This window comes from Saimiri boliviensis, chromosome 1, assembly GCF_048565385.1.
Source record: "Saimiri boliviensis isolate mSaiBol1 chromosome 1, mSaiBol1.pri, whole genome shotgun sequence".
NCBI lineage: Eukaryota > Metazoa > Chordata > Mammalia > Primates > Cebidae > Saimiri > Saimiri boliviensis.
In genome coordinates this window covers 239,196,158-239,221,129 of record NC_133449.1, presented here as the reverse complement: position 1 = coordinate 239,221,129, position 24,972 = coordinate 239,196,158, and the positions used below count along the sequence as shown (strand labels likewise).

At 39.8% G+C, this 24,972-nt stretch overlaps 1 protein-coding gene across 7 annotated transcripts in view; it reads left to right on the top strand.

The window, feature by feature from the left end:
* The window catches only part of PIK3R1 (phosphoinositide-3-kinase regulatory subunit 1), an 85,279-nt gene extending 61,315 nt beyond the window's left edge, over positions 1-23,964 (top strand). For 4 of the 7 annotated variants that reach the window (XM_039465926.2, XM_039465846.2, XM_010336553.3 and 1 more), the window contains 12 exons: positions 2,081-2,212; positions 3,017-3,218; positions 3,411-3,490; positions 14,795-14,897; positions 15,623-15,721; positions 15,826-16,006; positions 16,235-16,360; positions 17,079-17,221; positions 17,454-17,630; positions 17,726-17,794; positions 18,475-18,645; positions 19,723-23,964. In XM_039465926.2, the coding sequence (XP_039321860.1) occupies positions 2,081-2,212; positions 3,017-3,218; positions 3,411-3,490; positions 14,795-14,897; positions 15,623-15,721; positions 15,826-16,006; positions 16,235-16,360; positions 17,079-17,221; positions 17,454-17,630; positions 17,726-17,794; positions 18,475-18,645; positions 19,723-19,912 (1,673 nt within the window). In that variant the 3' untranslated portion in view covers positions 19,913-23,964. Of the gene's footprint in view, positions 1-2,080; positions 2,213-3,016; positions 3,219-3,410; positions 3,491-3,523; positions 11,270-11,293; positions 13,380-13,400; positions 13,657-14,794; positions 14,898-15,622; positions 15,722-15,825; positions 16,007-16,234; positions 16,361-17,078; positions 17,222-17,453; positions 17,631-17,725; positions 17,795-18,474; positions 18,646-19,722 lie in introns of those variants that run through there. The other 3 variants (XM_010336556.3, XM_010336555.3, XM_074385238.1) reach the window with 3 other exon arrangements.
* The last annotated feature ends 1,008 nt before the right edge of the window (positions 23,965-24,972 follow it).

Below are 24,972 nucleotides of genomic sequence, written 5' to 3'. Positions count from 1 at the left end.
TCTTTGCTGGAAGAGTGGGAGCCTGCCCCGTGCATTGTGGGATGCCTAGCCACATCCCTAACCTCTACCCTCGAGGTGCCAGCAGCATCCTCCCCCAGTTGTGACAATCAGAAATGTCTCAGAAATTGCCAGATGGCTCATGGCGGAGGGCAGATCACACCTCCATTGGGAACCACTAACCTAGGGAGAGACCCGAAGAAGAGAAGACTCCAGGGAGGCAGGGGGTGGGGCAGGATAAGTGAAGGGTTGGAGAGTTTACTGGGTACCTGTCATGAGTAGACTCAGTGAAAAGTGAGGCAGGAGAGAATGCAAACTCCTCCAACCCAGTCCTAAAGATTATGCAGCTCTTCAAAAGTCATCACATGGTGTGAATAGCTAGTGGAAGAGCTTGTTAGGCCAGTGTCAGCACAGAAAGGATTCTTAGAGACCTATCATACTTTGCTCAAGGGTGTCTAGGGTACCACCTTCTCCCACTCACTTATACTCAAACACTTTGCAGTAAACTTTTATACCTCCTCATTCTCTCCTAGGCCACACAGTCCAATGTAATCAATCACCGAGTTATATGAGGTTTCAATAATATCTTGCACATGTCTAACTGCATTAGAATTCAGACCCCCATCAGCTTGATTCAGAGAACTAAAACTGGTATTTTTACTTCTAGCAGCACTCCTTTCTAGTTTATTCTTAACACTGTCATTAGTAAAGCTGTTGCAAATGTAGTATCTTGCCCATCAGCCCACCTCTTCTCCACTGAGTCCACAAGTCCCCAGATCACTTTCCTCAAGTTATCCTTCACAGTGCTAGTGTACAACCTTCAGCAGCAGCCAAAGACCTCTCCTTTTTTAAAGGCCTGTGGTCACCCCTGCCCCCAGATCTTTGTTTCTAGCATCCTTTCTTTACGCTGGGCATTGTGTCTTTCTAACCCAAGTACTCAGAGTGCCATGCATGGTGAGTGCCTGGCAGGTGGTTTTGATTAATATTGCCCCCATTATTGAACTGCTTCACCTGTTTCCCAGCTGAGGGATTTGCTGGGCAGATATGCTCATCTTAATTTTCTGAGACAGTCTGATGTCCACAGGTTAGGTTAGTAATAGTCAGCCAGAATCAGGGAGAAACATTCTAAAAGTGTTGAAATTGTTTTCATGGATATTCTTGAGATTGGTTTGTGAAATTCTGTAGTATCTTACTGTTGAATCCATCACTCTGTTGGTGACATTTACATGAATTCTGAGATATATCAGCTCAAGTCTTAGGAAATATGGGAATATGCATTTTAAAAATTTTCCTGTTGAGGTTTTAGGAAATATTTGCTATATGACTAACCATTCCTAGCTAGAGCCCTTCTCAGTCAGGGCAGAATCCCCCTCAGAGTGTGTTAGGAAATGTTTGGGCTCTGTATTTGTTGGCTTGGGCAGTTACAACAAGCTACCACAGACTGCGTGGCTGAAAAAGCAGAAACTTACTTCTTGTGGTTCTGGAGGCTAGGGGTCTGAGATAAAGGTGTGGGCATGTTCGGTTTCTCCCGAGGCTTCTCTCCTTGGCTGTGGGTGGTTGCCTGCTCACCGAGTCCTCACATTGTCTTTCCTCTGTGCCTCTGCATCCCTCGTGTGGCTTTCTGTGTCCTCATTTCCCCTCCTGGAAGGATATCAGGTGGGATTAGAGCCCACTCTGATGGCCGCGGTTGAACTTAAGTGCGGCCACTTTCTGAGGCACTAGGGGTTTGGGCTTAGAGTGGGATATAGGGTGGGGTAGGTAACCACGGAAGAGGCAGCCCAGTTCAGCCCACAGCAAGGGCATTATTTTTTGTTGTCCCATTGTCTGGAGTTCTGCTACTGACATCGGGGGCAGGGGGTCAGGCAATATATTGGAAAGACCTCCACAGGAAAAATGGTTCTACCCCAAATGCTAGGAGCAACCCCTATAAGAAATATGGCTAACAAATACTTTGTGTCTTATATCATCATATTGCCTTTTTTTTTTTTTTTTTGTCATACTTGAGTCAGATGCTCAGAAAATTGGCCCAACTGTTGTATTCTATAAAATAAATGTCTGAAATATTTCTTAAAATGTTTCCTAGATGCGGCCTCTGTGGACTTGGAAATGATAGATGTGCACGTTTTGGCAGACGCTTTTAAACGCTATCTCCTGGACTTACCAAATCCTGTCATTCCAGCAGCCATTTACAGTGAAATGATTTCTTTAGCTCAAGGTTTGTTTTTTCTCTTCTGAGAACCTCATTGAACATATGTGGAGATGTAGATGTGCTTGTATATGTGTTGCATATAGAGAGAGAGTGGTTAGAAAATAGTAGTAGTAACCTGTCCCTCCCCCCGACACTGCCACCTCAAATTTCCTCCTCCACCCAAGCATCCAATAGAAGACCCAGATTCTCATTTGCTTAGGAAGCCCATCTGCATGTCAGAATCAGAAATGGCTCTTTGTCAACCTTTAAGCTATCGGTCTTAACAAAGTTTGCTACATCATGAAGGCCCTGGTTCCAAGTACAAGTGTGGGATTCAGAGAACTGGGACTAGGATCTAGTGATGGGGGATGTTCTTGTCATCTTCCCTGGGTGGCTGTAACAGAATGTGTTGAGGGAAGAAGGCTCTCAGTTTTAGGAGCTGAGGCTTAGTTAAGTGCTCTGGGGACAGGAAACTGTGGTTCGTAATCTTCAAGGTTAAAAACTGTTATACTTATCTGATTCTCCTCTGAGTTAGCCAATCACACTTGAAGCTGCTCAATACTGGGTAGGTTGCCACCAGCACACCCTGAACAGCTTGTGGTTTTTTTACACACTGAGCTTCTTGCATTTCCATTTGACCTGAGATTTCTACTTTCTCATAATGCATTTTCTAATGAGAAGGACATATGTACTGTATGCTTCTCTCAACAACTTTTTAAATTACTCCTGTAGCTTGAGGAAAGAACAGAACTTTTCTAGATGTTTATTCACAGATACCTAGAAATAGTCTCTTATTCGTTTCTCTCTCTCTTTTTTTTTTTAAACTTGTAGAAGTACAAAGCTCTGAAGAATATGTACAGCTATTGAAGAAGCTTATTAGGTCACCTAGCATACCTCATCAGTATTGGCTTACACTTCAGTATTTGTTAAAACATTTCTTCAGGCTCTCTCAAACCTCCAGCAAAAATCTATTGAATGCAAGAGTTCTCTCTGAAATTTTCAGCCCTATGCTTTTCAGATTCTCAGCAGCCAGGTAAGTGAAAGGAGACAAACATGTATTTTGGGGTGATGAGGGTAAATGGATTGGTCATTAAAGTGTATTCTAAATATACTACTCCAGAGGTGCATGTGCAGATGCTATCATACACATTCACTTGAGTGTATATAAATGAAAATGAGTGTGCTTTTCGGGAAAATGTTTCTAGTAAAACTGTCTTTCTTGCAGCTCTGATAATATTGAAAACCTCATAAAAGTTATAGAAATTTTAATCTCAACTGAATGGAATGAACGACAGCCTGCACCAGGTAATGCTTTTTGAACATTTAACATTCTCTCATTGTTCATTTTTTAGAGCCTTAAAAAATGGTGGCCATAAACTTCCTCTGAAGTAACACCAGCTTCTTATGGAATTACAATTGGTAGTGATATGTTACCTTGTGATTTAAAGAAAAAATAACTGAGTGGTAGTGTATGTATTAATTATTATCCGAGTTTCAAAATTTGTGGATTTTAAATTACCTTGGTTTTAGGTGAGAGTTGGGGGAGAGTTCCCTGTACCCTTCAAAGTTTATGCTTCAGGTTGTTGAAGAAATTTATGGAGTTTTTTAGTTGTTGACATTTTTGTTTTTCTTTCTAATACTTATAAAGTAGGGGATTTATAATTACTATATAATTGAAAGTATTTTAGAATGTGTTTTTTGGAAGTGGGTATGCTGAGAAATGCCTGTCAAAATAAACACCTTCAATAATGCGAGCAGTATGAAACCAGAGTGTTCACTGCAGCAGGTTCGAGCAAGCCAGACACTTCTTTGAAAGCAGGCTGCTGTTCAATTAGCCATTTAACAAAGCAGGAAATGTAGACCATGTTAGCAATGCATTTAATTTAAACTGATGTATTTTTCTTCTGTGGAAACTCTAAACAACCTCATTTTGCTATATGCCAGTTAAAAGTTAGCTAATTGACACTGGTCATGTAGAATAGTGATTAGAGTCCTATACATGAAGTTTCAGCACCAGTAGAAGGTGTTGCTTGTAGTCTTAATTTCTGCCTGGAATTTACATGAAACTGCATGAATATATTCTTTACTATAGGTAATCCACGCAGATTATGTATGAGCAGGCATGGGGACTCAGTTTCATTATCGTGCAATGGAGAATTCAGTTTTGCTTTTTCTTAATTGGGTATTGCACAGCCAGGCTTGGTTACTTGCATCTAGATGGGGCAGACAGAGAGGTCAGGGCCTAGATTCAAAACCCACCTGCAGTGGGTGGGATAGAGAATGGGGTAGGTAACCACTGAAGACACAGGTATTGAGAAAGGCTTCTGTGGACAGACCCAAAATATGTTACCAAAGGTGAGAGAGGTATCAGGTATAGAAGATAAGGCAAGTATGGGATGTTCCAAATCACAGCAAGCAGAATGTTTAACAGGGGTCCCCAGAATTCTAGGTAGACTATGTTAAAGAAGACTGTCACTAGGACTTCAGTCCAGGGGTGGCCAAAAGGCTTCATCTCATGTGAGTACACAGGTCACTGTGAATGGATTTGGGAGCTCTGTGCTGGTGTTCAGAGGCTGCCTTTGGACTCAGTGGAAACAAATGGAGGTGGGGTGTGGTACGTGGCACTTGAGTTGAGGTTTATGTTAGAGACTAGGGGGAGCTGGACCTTGCTTTCAGTGGAGGACTAGTGGGGGTAGTCCTGGTCTTTTCAGTGGCCACCTCTCTAGAGAGAGGAGACACATGGAAGCCAAAAGCCAGAGAGGGTTTGACAGATACCCATAAATGTATTTATCACATGGAGTTTTGAAAAATTTCTACTACACAATGTATAGTAGAATCAGTGGTAGAGTTTCATTAGCCTGACTGGTGTCAACTGGTTAAATGTCTTTGTTAGTTTCAGCCTAATTCCACCAAAGTAAAAACAGATATCTGCACTATTTTCATAATGCCATCCAGAAAGCTGTTTGATATGTCAAAGGACCCTACGTTTCTCTACTGAGCAATTGGTGCGCCAGTTTCTAAGGAGGATTAGTTCCATCAGCTCTGCTAAAGAATGACAAAGCCTTGAACATTTGCTAGATCATCCCAGTATTTATGTGGCCTCTTCAAAAAAATTAAATCCAAGTACGTTTTAAACTCTAGTTTGAGCTGTTTTCCTGGGAACTTTGTATGATTTGTATAAGCCCTTTGGAATTAAATGGATGTTTTAGTATCTCTCGTGCGTGCATACATTGTACTGCCCATGCCAGGAACAAAACATCCCCATCCAGAACATCTTTGTATTCAGGAATGGGTCCAGTGCAAAAGACTGGTAGGGCAGCCTGTTTGAAGAAATTATTCTTAGGCTTGGTTTAAAAAAAATGCAGTAATTTCCTAGAGTCCTTCAGCATTGCCACAGCATGCGCTAGTACCAGGCAGAGAACTTTGAAAGCACAGCACCTTCCATCTCCAGCGAATGGCCATCAGTCAGTCACTTAACGCCAACATTGCTGTTAACACAAATGCGTACCTGAATGATATTTAAGGGAGAAAAAAACAAGACTCAGTTATGGGGCAGATAAACAGCGTTTCTAATTATTACCAGGTAGAACTTGAAATGATAAAGCTCATGATTTTTGAGGCAAAATATCAGTTTAAATAAGACCCATTAGCACATAGTATCTAATTAAATGCTAGATGGGAGTACACATACTCTTAAGTACAAAAAGAACTTTAGAGTTGCACTTGGTGACTTTCTAGGGTAATGGAGTAGACAGAAAAGGTTTATGGAAGAAATAGGGCTTGAAATGAGTCTTGAAGAATAGGTACAGTTTGAATAGGGAAAGGAGAAATAGTATTTTGATGCATGGAGTTTAAAAACATTCAAAATAAATTGCAAAGTACAAAATAATGGCTTGGTATTTTGCAAAAGCAGTAAATATTTTAAGTGATAGTATCACAAAGAAGCATCATTTTAGAGTTGCAAGCATTATCCAACTTTACCAATTTGGACATGGGGAAACTGATAGGCTCACAAATAGGGGTTCAGTCTGTGCTCCCCGGGCAGTATGGGCCAAAACCAGGTCTGCTCAGGAGCAGCCCACTAGACTTCAGCCCGGTCTATCTGCCATGCCCTGCTGCCTGGGTTTTCAGAACCTTTGTGAGCAGTGAGACTGCTTTTAGTTTCCAATCAAAAACTCCTCTCAAGTTTCCAGCATGCAATAAACTAAAAATATGTGAAATCAGCCCCTGTGGTTCACATATAGTAAACAATATCAAGGCAGTGTTATAGTTTTCATGATAAGGCTCCAAATCACTCCATGAGATATGGAGTGGAAAAAACAGTGGGTTTCTTACTCAGGTGGATCTGGATGGGAATCTCAACTCTTGAGCAACTCCACTTTTCCAAATTATTCTCCATACTGTGGAATGGGGAAAATGCCTCTCTCCTGGGGTTGGTATGAGATTTAATGAACTGATAATTTCTACTCTCGCATCAGTTCTAGCTTTTGAGGCCTTATGGGAGCTGGCCTCATTTCAGCAGGTCTTACTTCTTCAGGCCATCCATTCCTTGTTAGTTGTATGAATCCTGTCAGGCCATTTTCCCTACTGACACCCCGTTTCCAGCCAGCAGAGCTAAGGCTTCTAAGAGCCTGTAGGGGCTAAAAGTGACACTCTGGGAAGTTGCCACCCTGAGGTGGGTACATTGCTTGGAGGGAGGAAGGTGCCTTTGTATGAAGCCCTTCCTCTCTCTGTGGCTTGGTGACTGGAGCAGCCTAGATTTCAGTACCACTGCTGCATCTTGCCCAGGTGCCTCTGCACAGTGCATGAAATATATGACCATATGTATCTGCCCCAAGCAGTGCCATCCACTTTATCTGCACTCAGGCAGGTCCTCCTCCTGTTTTATGTGCAAGTTACATCTACCTATTCAATATGTTTATGGCTTTAAGCCCCTTGTCATCTTATATTTAACCGTATATAGTTTTTCCTATTAATCTACTTAATTACATTTCTAAAGTCAGGGATAAAGGCTTTTTCTCCTTTTGAGCTCTTCCTAGCAGAGAACTAGGTACAGCATAATAATTATCTAAATAATTTATTTTTTGATGAACTTCCAAAGAATAGTCACACATCAACACATCTAATGCATCCAGCACTCCTGTGAAATAAGGATTCTCCCCATTTATGGAGGGAAGCTAAGATTTGGAAAAGGTAGGGCACAGAGTAAGCTCTCTGAACTTTCTTGATAGTTCTGTTTGTGACTAAAAAGGACTGAAAATGTTTAAAGCTAAACAAGTTTTCGTGAATCATTGTGTCGTCTTTACCCAATTAATACTTAGGTAGGTAAAACAGATTTCTGCAGAGCAACCAAGGTAAAACCAAGTCTATTTAACACAGGGTGCCTTTGAACGAAACTTATTATAGGTGTATTTACATATTTCAGATTTCATGGATATATTCAGAAATATTAATGTATAATTGAAGTCTAATATTGCACCCTCATGCCCTGAGTGGAAAAGAAATGACTCTTTCTCCCCCTTGCCCTTCTACACCTGTCAAAGTTAATTTTTAACCACTGGCACATTGCAAAACATTCATCCTGAAGAGCCTGATTCATAAATCTTGTTTTAAATGCTCTGGGTTTGGTTCTCAACCCAGACCAAAGGCAAGCACTAAGGTAGATGGAAATGACATTCAAAGAGTTTTACTTTTCTCTCATTTAATTTTTATTGAGTTTAAAATGTGGCCTCACATTAGAGGGTTGTTTCAAAGGTGAGAAATAAAACTTTGAAAAATTACATGTTTTTTTAAGATGTGTAGAACAGGCAGGCAGGCAGGCAGGCAGGCCACACTAGGGTTTTATCAAACAGTAGTTTTATTTGTGCTCTGAAAGAGAGACACAGGTATTTTGGTATGTATGTGTTGGAGGAGTATAGTCAGTTTTACTTTTGTTTTCACAGTGCAGACTTCTCTCTGTCTCAAGGTACAAGAATCTGAGGGAGAATTTCAGGGGAGGAGTTCTTTATTTCACTAAGCAATGGGTATGCCTTTTCAGAAACCTTGTAGAATGTGTCAGATTTTATGCACATATGTAAACCTGGGTTTATTTATATACTTATAATGGACGTTTTCCTTAGTACAACATGAATTAAGACCAGTGGATATGGAGCAAATACTTTGAATTACCCTAACAGGCCCTCTGTTCTAAGTTGTCTTAAGTTAAAATTCTGAAGGGAGGTATTCATTTAACCCTTAGATGAAGATTTTAGTTCATGAATTTTTGTCGTCTATTCTTCTCTTCATGGTCTTTGTTCATAAATGATGTCTCGCAAAAACAAGAAGTTTTCTAGGCTGAAAGCTATTTGTGGGACATTTGCCACTTGACGGTGATTTGCACATATGAAATATAGGGTTCAGTTTGTAACTTTTGAACAGTTTAAGGATCAAAAGACATTTTCCTGACTAGACTATATCTGCTGAGAAGTGAAATAATGGCCTCTATTTTCCTCTGAAATGAGTTTCACAAAACTTTGAGGAAAGGAACAATGATATTCTTTTAAAGAACTCAGAAGATCAAGTTAGTTTTCCAGTGTTTCTAGGTCTTTGAGGTCCCAGAAAAATGCTTACATTAAAATACAAGTTTTCCTAAAAGACTAGCAGCTTTGTGAAAAAATTTCCAAGTTATTAAGACATCTGTACTTTTGATTTACTAATTATTTGTTAGTCATATAGATCAAATGACAGTAATACAACAATGTGCATTAGCTCATGTCAAATTTAGACAAACGAAATATACAGAAAGTTGGTTTTCTCCCGAAGCAAGAATTACTGATTCAGTTCTACCAGCAGAGGGCTCCCTTTTTTAAGCTAATGAAGAGCATGTGTCTTGCAGATCACTCTTCAAACATGAAAATTCAACGGGAAAAAGATTCAGCCCACACTTTCGTAATAGGACCTCTGTGGTAGATGATTGTACATATTGTGAGAAATTTGTTAAAGGCAAAGTTTTTCCAATCTATTTCAAGACTGACTTTCTGTACGTTGAGAGAGTACTGCTTTCCAGTGGCTCATTTTCTTCTGAAACAGAAATATACTGTTGGACTTAACAGAGCATTTTAATCTTAGAATGTTTTGACATGAAACATCATGTGGATCCAGACAGGTATGCTTAGGAGACTGATGTTCCCAACGTTTCTAGCTTTAGAAAGGCTATTTTTAAAAGTAGGGCAAGATTATGCAGCTCAGGATGCAAGGGTATTCTCTGAACTAACCATATGTCCCTATGATCAGATGGCAGATTCACTTATAGACTGTTATTTCCATTGGGAAAGTTTTTCAATATATCAGTTGCACGAAAGGAAAGTTTGTAAAATCACTTTCATCATGGGTTTAACAGCACCTGCCAGCTATTTCAGTTAACCCTGAAGGTGGTTTCTGCTGTTGGCCTGTGTGGACTCCATATGACCGTTGGATCTCTTTCCCATGTGGAGTATGAGGCTGTTACTGAAAAAAACCCATGTCTTCAAAGGCAATGAAATGTACTTGTTTTGTTTTAATTTAAGCAAGCTAAAAATACAAAACAAACCAGAGTTTTTTGAGGGGTGTGAAATTTTGTGCATGTGGCTTAAAAGATTAACTTCAGTTTTGTCCATTTTTTTATTTCTCTAGCAAAGGGAAGTGAGGAGCAGGGACAGTGAGCAGAGAAGGGCATTTGAAACCATCTGAAGATTGGGTTCTAGTCTTAGGGCTATAATCTTGTGCAAACCACTTCACCTCCCTGGGTCAGATTTTTCCCCCTTTGTAGCATGAAGGAATTGAGTGATCTCCAAATTATTTTCTGGTGTAAAGTTTGGTGATTGGTGATTTCTATATTGTGTTACAATTCCCTGGATAACCTTAAAGCTATCTATGCTGATGCAACTGAAAATTCTCTTAGATAAAATTCTAATTAGTTCAATAGTAGTCAATAATCACAAGTCTGGTCCATTGCCACTTTCTCAAATAAAGGGCAAACATCCACTAGAAAGGTATGCCCTTCTCTGCCCTTAAATCCTTTACCTCATTAGCTGGCACATAAACCTAATGTAGACACACCTTTTAAAAAGCAGGTCATATGGACATTTAAATGCGAGTTGCAATCGACTTCATAAAAATAGCAGCAGTTTTTTTTCTGAATCGTCATATGATTATGGCGTATAGTATGTATGTGGTGTGGAGTTGAATAGTCGTCCTGAGGATGCGCTCCTACTACTTACTATTGAATATTTTTGTCATCTGCTCCCTCCCCGAGTTGCTCACAAGGGCTTTCCTGTTACACCTGCGGGGCTGTCTGTCCTGGTTTGAGAGGAGGTGCAGGAGGTGGACACACGAGCGAGGCACTGGGTTGTTCTGAGAGGCTCAGGCCTTTACAAGCGAGGCTTTGATTCTATTTTTTGCTGAACTGGCTCAGCCACTTCCTGTGTTTGGCTGTGCATAGTGCCTCGCTTCACTGTCGGCTGCTTGAGCCCCGCGAGCCAGCCAGCGCGCTCAGCAGCCAGTGAGACTATTTTAGGTCCCTTCACAATGGCCTTCTCATTTCCCAGGCGAAAATGAGCAAGTTGGGCTTGCATTGGCCACTTGTCAGCCGATGACAAGTTTGACTGGGGCTCCCCTCCCCCTCCCGAAATCCCTAGCTCAGCAAATATTTGAACCTGCCCAAGTTAATCATGAAGCTGCGATCTTTATCTAAGGGAGACGTGCGAGCGCCTGGGCTCCTTTCCTCCCCAGTACAGTAGCGAAATCCAGTTGGCTTCTCAGTGAGGAGCCGGCAGTGAGCAGTGGTGGTGGCCCGGACGGACGCGCTGCCGGGCGGGGCGTGGGGTGGAGGGACGAGCCCAGCAGCGGAGCTGGGCCACCGTGCTCGCCCGGAGGGTCCTAGCGGCGCCCCTGCTCCTGCGCGCACTCGCGGGCACTGGGCACGAGCACTGGCCGCAGGGAGCCGGCGGGGGGGAGGTGCGGGGGGCTTGGCCCACTTGGTAGAAGAACGGCTTTGGGGATTTTTTTTTTTTCACTGTCGGATACAGGCACTTTAAAGGGAAACCGTTGAAATGCATAACCTGCAAAGTAAGTTGCTTTGAATTTGTGCACTTCTCTGTTCCTTCCCTGTGGTTTATCTGAGGGGTCCCTTTCTGTAGTTTGTCTTGGAGTGCGTGTGTGCGTGCGCCCCTGTAAGCGTTGCCTGGGGTGAACAGATGGGAGATTAAGGGAGACACTCCCCCCCCCCCCACCCCCGTCCTCGAGTGGGCAGTGGAAGGGAAAGATAGGGTTTAGGTTGGAAGTTCAAGAAGAAAGTACTAATTACAACGTGCTTGGTTCGAAGTTGGTGCCAGGCCAGGGCTTGGAGAGACCATGGAAAATCACCTGTCTCCCTGCCTTCTCCCTGGGTTAGTTTGCCACAGGAGATACAGCAGCCAGACTGGTTCGCACCAAGGGTTCCCAAATGCATGGACTGGCCCTCTGGGCTGTTACACCGGCCACAGCTGCTCAGAGAACTTGTCTTCTTGCTTTGGGGGAGGGGTGACATTTTTATTAAACTAAAAAAGAATTTTTTTTCTGAATCTTATCTGAGAGCATACCACCACTTTTATCATTTTTATTTGAATTTGAATTCAGGTTTATCTAAACTTAGGCAAATAGAAAAGTGTAGGTGGGAGAGGGTAGGAGGGGACAATAATGGGAAAATGAATTAGACTAGACAGGGGATGTCAGAACAGAATGCCTTGCCTTTGGTCTGCTTTTTAAATATACTTTATGATCTCAAATTTTACAGAAAGTCTAAATCTCAAAGGTTTCTATGTTTTTTTAAACGGTCCTACAAATATGTGACATACACCGCGTACCTAGATCACAGAGCCCACTATAGTTTTTTAAATGAGCCACGTTTACGTGGGAGAAGAGGAGGTACCCCCATCATAATATTGTGAATGTAAAGAGATTAGTTCACAGTGACAATGTACAGTAGGCTCCTGTAAGGGTGACAGGAATTTATGCAGAATGACTTTGAAGAACCAAAATTGATCACTAGATTTATAAAGAAATTGACTTCCTTATATTAAGTGGTGCTAAGAAGCAATATTTGTCCCCAGAGCGAGGCATTTGAGATAGAGGGGAAAAAGCCAAAAAAAAAAAAAAAGTGATTACATCATCTTCCCCTTCCAGCAGTATTAGAAGTGACGATGGGTTCATTGGTGAAATATTTTGCATAGATAAATATACCTCTACTCTGCATTCTGACCTATAGCCCCCTTCTTTTTGGAAGAAGCATTTTCTTTGCCCAGTTTTATTAGGGAATCACATTAAAATTTTCATAATGTTGACAATTTATTATTTCTACTAACAGGCATCTGCATTCCTATGTCGAATTTTCATTGTTTATATAAAGTCTAGTTTTAACTTTGGAATGTTTGGTAGAGGAGGACATTGTATCTCTACATTTTCTTTTAACTGTCCTTTCTAATGTGGTACATTTGTGACAGTGTTATTTAAATTCTGGGTTTTCAGTGAATTATGGAGGACTGAAATTAAATGCCAGGAGTAGTCTGTTCTACTTTTATTATATATGAGAGATATCTAAGGACTATAAAATACAGCTTAAGTATACCCTTTTGATACCTTTTAAGATTGTTAAACCAAGGAATGACTGGGCTATATACCCAGATGCACTAGGAGGGGGAGAAAAAGCTCGGAGCTGCAGCATATCAGCTTTTGTCAACCTGCCAACGGCAGAGCGTACCATGCTGCAAGGAGTAATAAACAAGGAATTAGAAAACTCGCTGCTGGAGGAGAATAGTCAAACACCTTTTTGAAAGGATGAGCATGTATATATTGCAGTTCTGTTAAATGTAGCTTCTCAGGAAGGTTGGGATTATGTTAAGGCTGCTATAGAAGAGAACTGATGAAGCAGGAGTGGTCTGGTGACATTTTTCTGACTTGATTGGCTGGGGCGTGTGATGTAATAGGTTTCAGTGCAGCCCCTTATAGGTTTTAAAATGAATTCCAAGACACCATTACAAAGAAAGCCGGACTCTTTTCTTATAACTGAGCTCAGCCAAGGAAACTCTTGCACAAATGTACAATACTGTTTGGAATATGGAAGACCTGGATTTAGAATATGCCAAGACAGATATAAATTGTGGCACAGACTTGATGTTTTATATAGAAATGGATCCACCAGGTAATACTGCGGTATTATTGTAGAGAGCTAGTTAATTTCATGGCTAATTTTTTTAAAGCTACTGTAAAATATCCTTTTTAGATTTCTGTTTTTATTAATTTGTCTCATTGATAAAAATTAGTTTGTTCATGGCTTAAAAATTAAACAGATTGTTTGACTGCCTGTGGAAGCACGCAGCTCAGGCTGTGTGTGGTAAACGCTTATTCTTACTTGAACGGATATGAATTGAACTCCAGTTTTTCACTGGTGTCTTTTGTTAATCAAGATCCTTCCCTAGGTGAGTTATATTGTGGTATATTGTCCCTGTAATTAAAATGATGCCTCCTTTGTGCTGCTTTTCTCTGTTGCCAGTGGATGAGAACAGTGTGGCACTTTGTAGTGATAACACTTGGTACTTTAGAAAGCATGTAAAATGTAGCAGTGATTACAACTCAGTTCTCTAGATGTTGAGACGTTGCTTGCTGTCTCTTATATTAAGATATTATAATGAAAAAAGAAGTTGACTTTCCATTATCGAGTGTTGGTCTTTGTAAAATATTCTTGGTAGATACCTGAAAGCATTTTTGCGTAAGTTAAAATAGTAACAGTGCTTTAAAACTTATGACAGGATTTATCTAAAAATCCTGGATTTATTTGTTTCCTAAGTTGTTTTATTCCAGTGTTAGCTCTCCCCCCCATTTAAGATATTCAGGAATATTGCATTCTTTTATTTGTCACCAGTTTGTATATATGAATACTGATTTGACATTGAGGGAGGGGGATATGATTTTTAATCAGACCTGGCATATAGAGCATAATTTATCCAACAGAATATTAACACTAATACTAAAGAGATTTAGGGCACAGATGAGTTTCTTAAAGTGGCTTTTGGCAGAACAGTGCCTGAAATACTAAGATTGGAGAAACCCAATTCCTCCTCTTAAAACATATTGCTGTAGATGAGCCTTTTTATTACTGCAACAGCATTTGTGGAGGACACAGACCAAATTTGTCTTTTATAATTAAATAAGAAGAGGAAATTAAAGCCAAGTCATGTTATTCCTGCTACTCATATGTTCATAGTTTCTTTGGATGGATTTTACCAGGCATGAAACTTTAACATGTCTAGAATCTAGAAGTACCGAATGTCATGACTCTGGATTTACTTTGAAATTTATTCACATGGCCAGTCCAATTTATTTGTTAGTTTCTAAGGCGCTCTCTCTTCTTTTCAGTTTCGTTTCTTTTTGAGCCGTGCTCTGAAAAAAAAATTTTTTTTTTAAGAAAAGTTTCTTCCATGTTGCATGGAATTGTGAATTAATGCTATATATTTCAGTTACTCTAATTTTTCTGTTTTTTAAAAGTGAAAGTATTCATCTAAAGAAATTTAGTTCTAACGTAGTTGGGATTGCAAACTTTTTCTTTTTCATCTGCAGCACTGCCTCCTAAACCACCAAAACCCGCTACTGTAGCCAACAACGGTATGAATAACAATATGTCCTTACAAGATGCTGAATGGTACTGGGGAGATATCTCGAGGTAAGGCTATAGAAACTTCGTTTTCACTAGATACAGAGAGTTTTAGATTAAGAGAAAGAAAAGCACCAGCTTGCTAAGTTCCATTTTTAGGATGTCATCCAACATAAGCATGAAGCATAGTTGGTTCTCTTCCAAAGACGACCAGAAAAAGTCACTGAGCACTGAAAGACTGTGGGTGCTGGATGCCACAGGAAATTAAATACCCGGGAAGTTTCATTATTGACAGAGATGTCAGTGAAGCGCCAGGGTGAAGTGGCCCTGCCTAAGAACAGCGTGTGAAGGCACTCTCTCTATTAAGCACAGCTCTGAGAATTCTTGTCTTAAACACAGACAGAAAACAATGCCATTTTATGTTAGCTTTGAGAAGGGGAAGGCTGGAGAAACCTTTTTGAGATCATGAGTTTCTGTGCCAATTTGTCAGATTGCAATGTTTGGTTTAAAAAATAAAAACTCAGTTCCACAGATACACCAATAGTGAAAGTGATATGCACCTTTTTGTAATGAGACTGCAATTACTAACATTTCTATTTAAACAAAATATTAGTAATCTCTTATTAGCCCTGAAAATGCAATTACTTAAGTCTATGTGGGCAAGAGGAATATGGGCACTCACTGTACTTTCCACTTGATTTTGCCGTGAACCTAAAACTGCTCTAAAAAATAGTCTGTTTAAACCTATGGTCACTAAACCTCAGGGTGAGCATTGTCTTGCATTTTTATTTCAGGGAAGAAGTGAATGAAAAACTTCGAGATACAGCAGATGGGACCTTTTTGGTACGAGATGCGTCTACTAAAATGCATGGTGATTATACTCTTACACTAAGGTAAGCCAGGAAATATAGCTGAAATTAGGGTGTTTGGGCTGATATTAAAACATATTTCTTTATTAGAAAATGTTAATACATTTATTTTTATATTGTTTTTACAGGAAAGGGGGAAATAACAAATTAATCAAAATATTTCATCGAGATGGGAAATATGGCTTCTCTGACCCATTAACCTTCAATTCTGTGGTTGAACTAATAAACCACTACCGGAATGAATCTCTAGCTCAGTATAATCCCAAATTGGATGTGAAATTACTTTATCCAGTATCTAAATACCAGCAGGTAATAAAAACTGAATTATCCAGTTATGATGTTTAGACAAGATACTTTCAATGCTGAGAGAACATTTGAAATAGGTGAATTGCATGTAATCAAGTCTAAAAAACTTTATACTTGTGATCACATAATTGCAATTTTAAAGATGCTTCCATGTCAGGTATTTTGTTAAACAATTCTTAAATACCTTATCTATTGAATTTATTTTTTCCCTCTGATTTTTAATCTTTCTAGGATCAAGTTGTCAAAGAAGATAATATTGAAGCTGTAGGGAAAAAATTACATGAATATAACACTCAGTTTCAAGAAAAAAGTCGGGAATATGATAGGTTATATGAAGAATATACCCGTACATCCCAGGTGAGTTTTCTGTGAAAATCAGATTAAAAGTTTAGAACTCTTAGTTTTTAAAAGACTAACATGGAAAAAAGGATTTAAAAGATTGAGAGTTTTTATGAATGCAGTGGGGGCAAGATCATTTATTTATGAATCATTGTTGATTATTTTAGCATAATATAGCAGAACCTTTTAACCAAAAATTATAAGTATCAGAATAATTAAGTTCACATGATAACCACCGAAACAGCCATTGAGTTTCAAGTTAATTTAGTTACTGATAGAAGGATCCTATTTAGATTGGAAGTTAGTAATAACTGGAAGTTTCACAGACTTCTCTAATCCCTGAAATGGAGATTTAGCGATTAGCACATATCCTGCCATGAAAAGGAGTAGCTACATTTACTGCCATATTTTTCTAGACCATTACTCTTTGCTGATCATTCCTGTATCTGGAAATGCCAGAGGGAGTAGAGGACAACAGGGATGCTATAAACTACAGTAGCTTCTTACACTACCTTTTAAGAAGACAAAAACTGGAGGAAATTGCCAAGCAATCATTTTTCATAGATTGAGAAAATTCTCCAGAGGAAATACTTGTTTCTGGGATACTATTTTAATGGGTTTTATGAATTCAAGTCCCATCCTGCTAATAAGACAGATCAAATGTCCTGGTAGTGTCTTGCAGTAAGAAATTGTTCTGTGAATGGTGTGACATTATCTTTTTAAAATTATGTTGCAGGAAATCCAAATGAAAAGAACAGCTATTGAAGCATTCAATGAAACCATAAAAATATTTGAAGAGCAGTGCCAGACCCAAGAGCGGTACAGCAAAGAATACATAGAAAAGTTTAAACGTGAAGGGAATGAGAAAGAAATACAAAGGTTAGTGAACCATGAGTGTTTCTCTTGTTCTTGAGCTAGAGATAACCAAAATCCTCTAAAACCATTTAAAGATGATCTTTCTTTCTGTGCTTTGAATGATTTAAAAATGATGGGAAGCGAAGCCACGCTTCACCTGAGGAAAACTGCTGGGAAATCGTAGTGAAACTTTTTAACAACTTTGGGGACCGTTTGTGATGTACCCAGGTAATAAATACATTTCTCTTGCCTGTAGGATTATGCATAATTATGATAAGTTGAAGTCTCGAATCAGTGAAATTATTGACAGTAGAAGAAGATTGGAAGAAGACTTGAAGAAGCAGGCAGCTGAGTATCGAGAAATTGACAAACGTATGAACAGCATTAAACCTGACCTTATCCAGCTGAGAAAGACGAGAGACCAATACTTGATGTAAGTACTTGAAATGGAACCCTATACAAGAACAATTGGTGATTGCTACAGTTCAGGATGAGTTAATGCGTTTTCTTTTTAAAACTGTTTTTCAGGTGGTTAACTCAAAAAGGTGTTCGGCAAAAGAAGTTGAACGAGTGGCTGGGCAATGAAAACACTGAAGAGTAAGTAGTTACTAAAGATGGTGATAGAAGATTTTTCTCATTTTAGGAAAATGCATGACTTGCTTTGTTTTTAGAACAAGTGAGGAATTTTACTGAGTTTGGAACATCTTGTAGGAGAAAATGTATAAACTCTGCCATTATCCAGAATTTAAAAAAAAGAAAGCTTAGCTAAGGAGGACTAGGATTTATTTTTTACTCATAATGCTGTGAAACAACTCTCTGTCTGTAATGATGTCCATGAACATCTGAAAAATCCCGAGATATTTTTGGAACAATCAGAGACAAAATAATTATGCTTAATATATTTTAAAGCTTAAGTATATACAGTGTTTGAATTATTCAAAAACTGGCAATCTTCCTAGTCAATTTCCTGATCTAAACTGGATCAACAAGATTGTTTTAATACCTTCCACTCAGCCCAGGTACCTGAGTGTGGTTGCTTGAAAACAGAAATAGTACAACTGATTGCTAACTCTTTGTCCTGGGAGGTTGCGCTGGAGGCCGAATACCAGGAGAGGAAAATTCAGGGCAGGCATGTGATGGCCAGTCTGACTGGCTTTGTAGGGGACAGGCAGGAGCCAGGAGGAAAGTGAGGGAGGTATGGTATGCCTAGGGAAGGCAGCAAGGCAGACGAATGGCTCCTGCCCTTGGTTTAGAAACTCTCTCTCCTGTTTGCCTAGCCAATATTCGTTGGTGGAAGATGATGAAGATTTGCCTCATCATGATGAGAAGACATGGAATGTCGGAAGCAGCAACAGAAACAAAGCTGAAAACCTGTTGCGAGGGAAGCGAGATGGCACTTTTCTTGTCCGCGAGAGCAGTAAACAGGGCTGCTACGCCTGCTCTGTTGTGTATGTATCTCCAGCAAACTTTTCTTTACAGCATCTCATGAAGAGATGTTTCATTCACTCGTTGAGTTTTGGAGGCAAAGATTGGAAATAGTTTTAGCCTTGAATAAGCCTACAGTACATAATGTAGAAGAGCCAACAAAGCAAACATGCCATTTTAAAGTCTAGCCAGAAGTAGATGTTAATACAGTCTAATAGAAACCTGTTTCGTTGGAAGACTAGGCTTCGGATTCCAATTCAGTGCTAATTAATCATGAGAAGTCGCAAAGTCTTTTTCTCCTCTTTAAAATGGAAGTGGCAATGCCTGCCTTTTTTGCCTCTCAGGGCTACAGTAGTTAGAATCTGAGGTACATTGAGAACACAACCGACAGGAAAAATACTCATCAGGAGCAGGTCAAAAAGAAAAGATTCTGATCATTATCCTTGAGCTATGTACACAAACATTAGATCACCGACATCACCATTTCAGAGAAATAAATGTCCTCTCAAAGGGAATGGTTCTGTAAGTATGTTATACTCCATGATCACCTTTCACTGAATGAGAGAAATATTCCTACAGCAAAGAAGGCTACTTTGGTCCTTACTTTGCATAAGGGGACATGCAGAGATGGAGAGTTGTGCAGCCAGAAAGAAGGAATCCTGTGAATAATCATTAGGGGAGTAATAATAGTAATACTGCTCGTCATGGGGCAGTGCTGATAGTTGTCCTCATGATGGCTGGAAGCTACCATTTGTTGCATGCTTACTGCATTCCAGACAGTCTCTCAAGTATATTGCAGGCATGGTCTCATTTCTCAAAGTAACTGTATTACATTTTACTATTGTCTTCCCTTTAAACCATTTAAAAAATGAAAATACAGTAGGTCAGTGAAGCTGGGTTACCTACCCAAGGCACTTGGCCAAATGTGTACAGCGTGACAGGGCCAGGAGTCTACAGTAACCTAGGACCCTTTCCCCAAGTTGAGGCTGGCCTGTGTAGAGTAGTACTGCACAGTGATGCTTTTTATTAAAAATGCCCTGTAGAGTTGTGAATTGTCTTGGACAAGCTCAAAAGCCAGTTTTTCCTTCTCTCCTCTCTAGGGTGGATGGCGAAGTAAAGCATTGTGTCATAAACAAAACAGCGACTGGCTATGGCTTTGCCGAGCCCTATAACTTGTACAGCTCTCTGAAGGAACTGGTGCTACATTACCAACACACTTCCCTCGTTCAGCACAACGACTCCCTCAACGTCACACTAGCCTACCCAGTATATGCACAGCAGAGGCGATGAAGCGCTTACTCTCTGATCCTTCTCCTGAAGTTCAGCCACCCTGAGGCCTCTGGAAAGCAAAGGGCTCCTCTCCAGTCTGATCTGTGAATTGAGCTGCAGAAACGAAGCCATCTGTCTGCGGATGGAACTAGAGCTTTCTTTCACAAAAAAAGAAGTAGGGGAAGACATGCAGCCTAGGGCTGTGTGATGACCACACGTTTCTAAGCTGGAGTGCTTATCCTTTCTTTTTTATTTTCTTTGGTTTAATTTAAAGCCACGACCACATACAACACAAAGAGAAAGAGAAATGCAAAAATCTCTGCCTGCAGGGACAAAGAGGCCTTTAACCATGGTGCTTGTTAATGCTTTCTGAAGCTTTACCAGCTGAAAGTTGGGGCACGGGAGACCAGAGGAGAGAGAGGCAGAAGAACCCTGGCCTGAGAAAGTTCGGTCCAGCCTGGCTTAGCCTGGATGTTGCTGTGCACGGTGGAGCCAGACACGTCGCACTGTGGATTATTTCATTTTCTAACAAATGAACGATATGTAGCAGAAAGGCACTTCCACTCGCAAGGGACACTTTGGGAGAATGTCAGTTAACGTATGTTCAGAAGAAATTGTGTCATAGAAAGTGCCAGAAAGTGTTTAAACTTGTCAGAAAAACAAAAACCCAGCAACAGAAAAATGGAGTTTGGAAAAGACTTAAAATGACATTCAGTATATAAAATATGTACATAATATTGGATGACTAACTATCAAATAGATGGATTTGTATCAATACCAAATAGCTTCTGTTTTGTTTTGCTGAAGGCTAAATTCACAGTGCTATGCAATTCTTAATTTTCATTAAGTTGTTATTTCAGTTTTAAATGTACCTTCAGAATAAGCTTCCCCGCCCCAGTTTTTGTTGCTTGAAAATATTGTTGTCCCGGATTTTTGTTAATATTCATTTTTGTTATCCTTTTTTTAAAAAAAGAAATGTACAGGATGCCAGTAAAAAAAAAAAAAAATGGCTTCAGAATTAAAACTATGAACTATTTTACAGTTTTTCTTGTACAGAGTCCTTGGCTGTTAGCCCAAGGTTAAAAAGTTCCTAACAGATTTTTTTGGACTGTTTTGTTGGGCAGTGCCTGATAAGCTTCAAAGCTGCTTTATTCAATAAAAAAAGAAATGAAAAATATATATGAATATGACAAAGTATTGCTGAGTCCAACAATGTTGATTTAAGACTCAAAATACGGTACCTGGCAATGTTTATTTCATAAAGAATTGTGAACTTCTTGAATCTAGGGAGGGGGGGATGTAGTGAAGGGATGTATCGGGTGGGGTGGTGGGCGGGGGAGGCAAGGTTGTATGCACTTTCTCTTTCTCATGATTTAGAGAGGTGAATAACTGCAAAGTGAAGTTGCTTCTACTTCAGTCTTTTCTCACTTTGATTTGCTAGTTGTTATCAATTAATTAATGACAATTACAAACCTACTGTAACTCTAACACAGTGTGGCTGGTCAGGTATTTCAGTTCTTATGCAGGAAGTGCCGAGTTTGTTTAGAACACTGGTTTAAAGGGATAATCTCTGTCACATTAGACTCTCCATTATGACCAGCAGATACTCATCTTAGGAAAAGCATGATCTGAAATAATACTTGTAGTGGGATGTAGGTTACTTTCCTAGCTTTCCATTCGGTTTAGAACATAAAGCAAATAGACACAATCGTACTGTCACTGCTCTGGGCTGTGGAGCTTGCTAACGTCATGGCCATTGCAGGAACCCAAGGCAGTCCTCATTCATCCAAATCACTGTATGTGCTTCACCATGGGGAAAAGGAAGCGTTAGCCTAATCCTTCCAGTTTAGGGCAAGAGAGGGAGGTCTCTCTCCCTGATTTAGATAGGCAAAAGCTGGTATGTTCAGTAGGAACTGTACATGTGTTGGGATAAAGACTAATTAGCAACTGTAATCATGCTCACTACCCTAGTAGGTTAAATGAAATCCTGCAATTTCAAATTTCCCTTTCTCCATATTAGATGTACCCACAGCTATGTTTCTGTTCAAGTACTAGGGTGAGGGTTTTCTGTTACTTTGTTTTTTAATGTTGTTTCTTTTGAAAGGATCAGTCTTGGAGCTGAGTGAATCATCTGTAGAATGTATTATTTTTCCTCTTTATATGAAGCTACTCATACTTAAGCAAGAGTCAGTCTTACAGCAAGACAGTCCTCAAACTTGACTTTACTGATCTGACCATCTCCCTCTCATCGCTGGACAACTGACGATTTCCCTGGTTTTAGTCTGTGTCTCTGCTCTAAAATTATTGTGGTGATATCCTTCCAGATCACACAGAAGTCTAACAGTTAATTAGTGGATAGTTTTTAAACTAGGTTTGTGGGTATATTTTTTCTTTTTTGGTAGCAAATGTATGCTATTACATACAAATATGTTTTCCAAAATATAAGATCTGGGATTGAATATTTTTATTAAAAGCTACAGTTTTGTGAGTGTTTTTGCTTCAACATTCTTTGCAAGATGACATAGTATTTAGGCAGTTGCCTTAGTTTTAGGCAGTTGCCTTACTCACAAACGCAAGTGCAATAGATCTTTCATTGAACAGCAAAGTAGGATCCATCATTCCATGCGACTGAGTTACACCAGACCTAGCCTGCCCAATGCCTTGGTTGCAGTGTAGCTTGCCCACAGCATTTGTCTCTTTAGCTATTTGGCCAGCCGGGCACTCTGGGTTTTATCAGACAGCCCTCCTAACAACACCATCTGAGCGGCTGAGTATGAATAGACACAGCAGAGGCACTCCTGATACATGATTTTATCCAGGCATCAGTTTTTCCACCCAGTGTAGCATCCTAAAGATAAAGCCAGAAGCTAAGCTGCCGTGAGGCTGTGATAGGGCATAGAAGTAGGAGCATTGGAACCTCACGTTACACACAAAGAGATCATAACCACGTGAAAAGGCAAAAAGCATGTGTTTGCAACAACTGACAACTTCACGGCCTTTGATATCTGTATATATGTATATGTGCATGGACTGTGTTTCCAGTACACCTTTCAGCCAAAACAGATCCACAGTAGTTGAGTTCAAGTACATAACAAGCAAATGTCTAGTACAATTCTTATATATGTGTATGGGCTTTTTTCCCCTTTGAAGTTGCTTTGTTTTGTCTTACAAAGATGAAAATTGTTTGCAAGTGAAGTGAGAAGTTTGTATTTCTTTGGCTTTTTTGTGTTTTTAAAAGCTACTCCTTTTAGGGAGCTGGTCTGGATGACTTGCTTAGCTTGGAAATCCTTGTTCTTAGTGTGTCGAGTCAAAATGTGTTTATGTGAGCTGTCACTGTGGGGAACCAATTGCTTTGTCATATAACTGGTTATGAACTGGTAACATGTTTGGGAAGTCCTACTGATGTTCCTCTGAAAGAAAAATTCTGCTGGTTTAAACAACTGTGCTTTTGCTATGCATGGTATCCAGGTTAGTTGAAAAGCAGACCCTGAGATCTGTTTTCAGTTTAGAGTCATTTTAGAAAGGGGCAGTTTAAAGCACAACGTCTCACATGGGACAAAGTTCCAAAATGCTAAATTCTTATTTTTAAAAAATCTAGTGCTATAAAATATTGGTATTATGGGTGGGGAGGAAATGGAATTGAGTCAATTAGAATGACTATCCAACTTAACATGAAACTTGTCACCATGAGATAGCATTAGCTGCCCAGGATGCTGCTATATATATATATATATATATATACACACATATATATATATATATTTAAAAAAAAAAGCAAAACAAAAAAACTCATTTATACCTGTGTATTTTTTAAAGCTACAATCTGTTCAATGTTTTTACAAATCTGTTTATATGACATTGTTAAAATAAAGTTGGTCTTTTGACGAGAGGGAGGATGTCACGGTCAGTTGTAATTTTGCCTTCACAAGGCAACTGGGGTGGGGGGTGGGGGTAGTGTGCCTCCTTGACATTTCGTTCAAGTTATAGATTCAATGGAGCTACGTCTTGTTTTCAGTTGCTTTAATGCATTGTATTAGATCTTCAAACAGAATAAAGGTTGTTTTGAAACTTAACTTTTGGGTTGAAATTTCACCTGTCACCTAAGAAATCTTTCTGAAACAGTTCTGTCTTTTGGCTTATAAATGTTGCTGCTATTTCTATTGTCTCCTACCCACCCTCTTCTTTGATTGCTATTACAGTATCTCATTTTTTGTAAAGTGAAAAGGACATTGGTCACATGTAAGTAACATTGACCTATTCATAATTTCACCATCTTAAATGAGGAAATACCTCTGGGTGATATCCCTTCAAAGTATGTTCTTGCTACAGGAAAACTAGAATGCCCATCATCCCTCAATTCTCCCCTCCTCCGCATTCATCCCCAAACCTTGAGAATCATCCAATTATGTCTCTGTTGTGTGGTCCGCATATTTTGAATACTCAGAACAGGGACGGTAAGTAGAGGAATGACATGGGGCTGTAGACAGGGAGCTGAGCTACACCCCAAATGCAGCTTTTACTCTGTATCACCTAGTCAAGATAGACAAGTCTTACTATGGATAACTTCCCCATTTGTTTTTACTGCTTAGTGGACTTAAGGCAATACCGCTTAGCATGTATATGATGCTCAGTTTACATGTAGGCACAGTGAGGGCCTAGGCCTGAAGACACGGTCTGGTAACAGAGGGGAGAGGGACGTCAAATAATTACTGTCAGGGCAATAATCACTAATATTTCTCAGTATGGCGGTAGCTCCAAGACTGATTTTCTGCTTTCGCCTGCTGTGTTTGGTACCACAGAGAACTGTATTCCCTGGATCTTTTGCCCTTGGCTTAGGTGTCTCACCCTAGGCTCTTGCTCCTGCCAGACAGACCCTCATTTTCAAATCTGTGCAAAGCCCCTCTGTTCTAGCTCTCAGGAGAAGGCTCTGGAAACATTGCTTCCTCCCATTTTTACTCTAGCCCAAGAAGTGGTTGCAACTTTATGCTGTTGCTAAATCTCCGGTTTCCCTCACCCCCAGAGAGGGCGGTTTCTGAGCCCTTCCCTCCCCCAAGTAGTTCATTCTTATCATTCAACTCTTC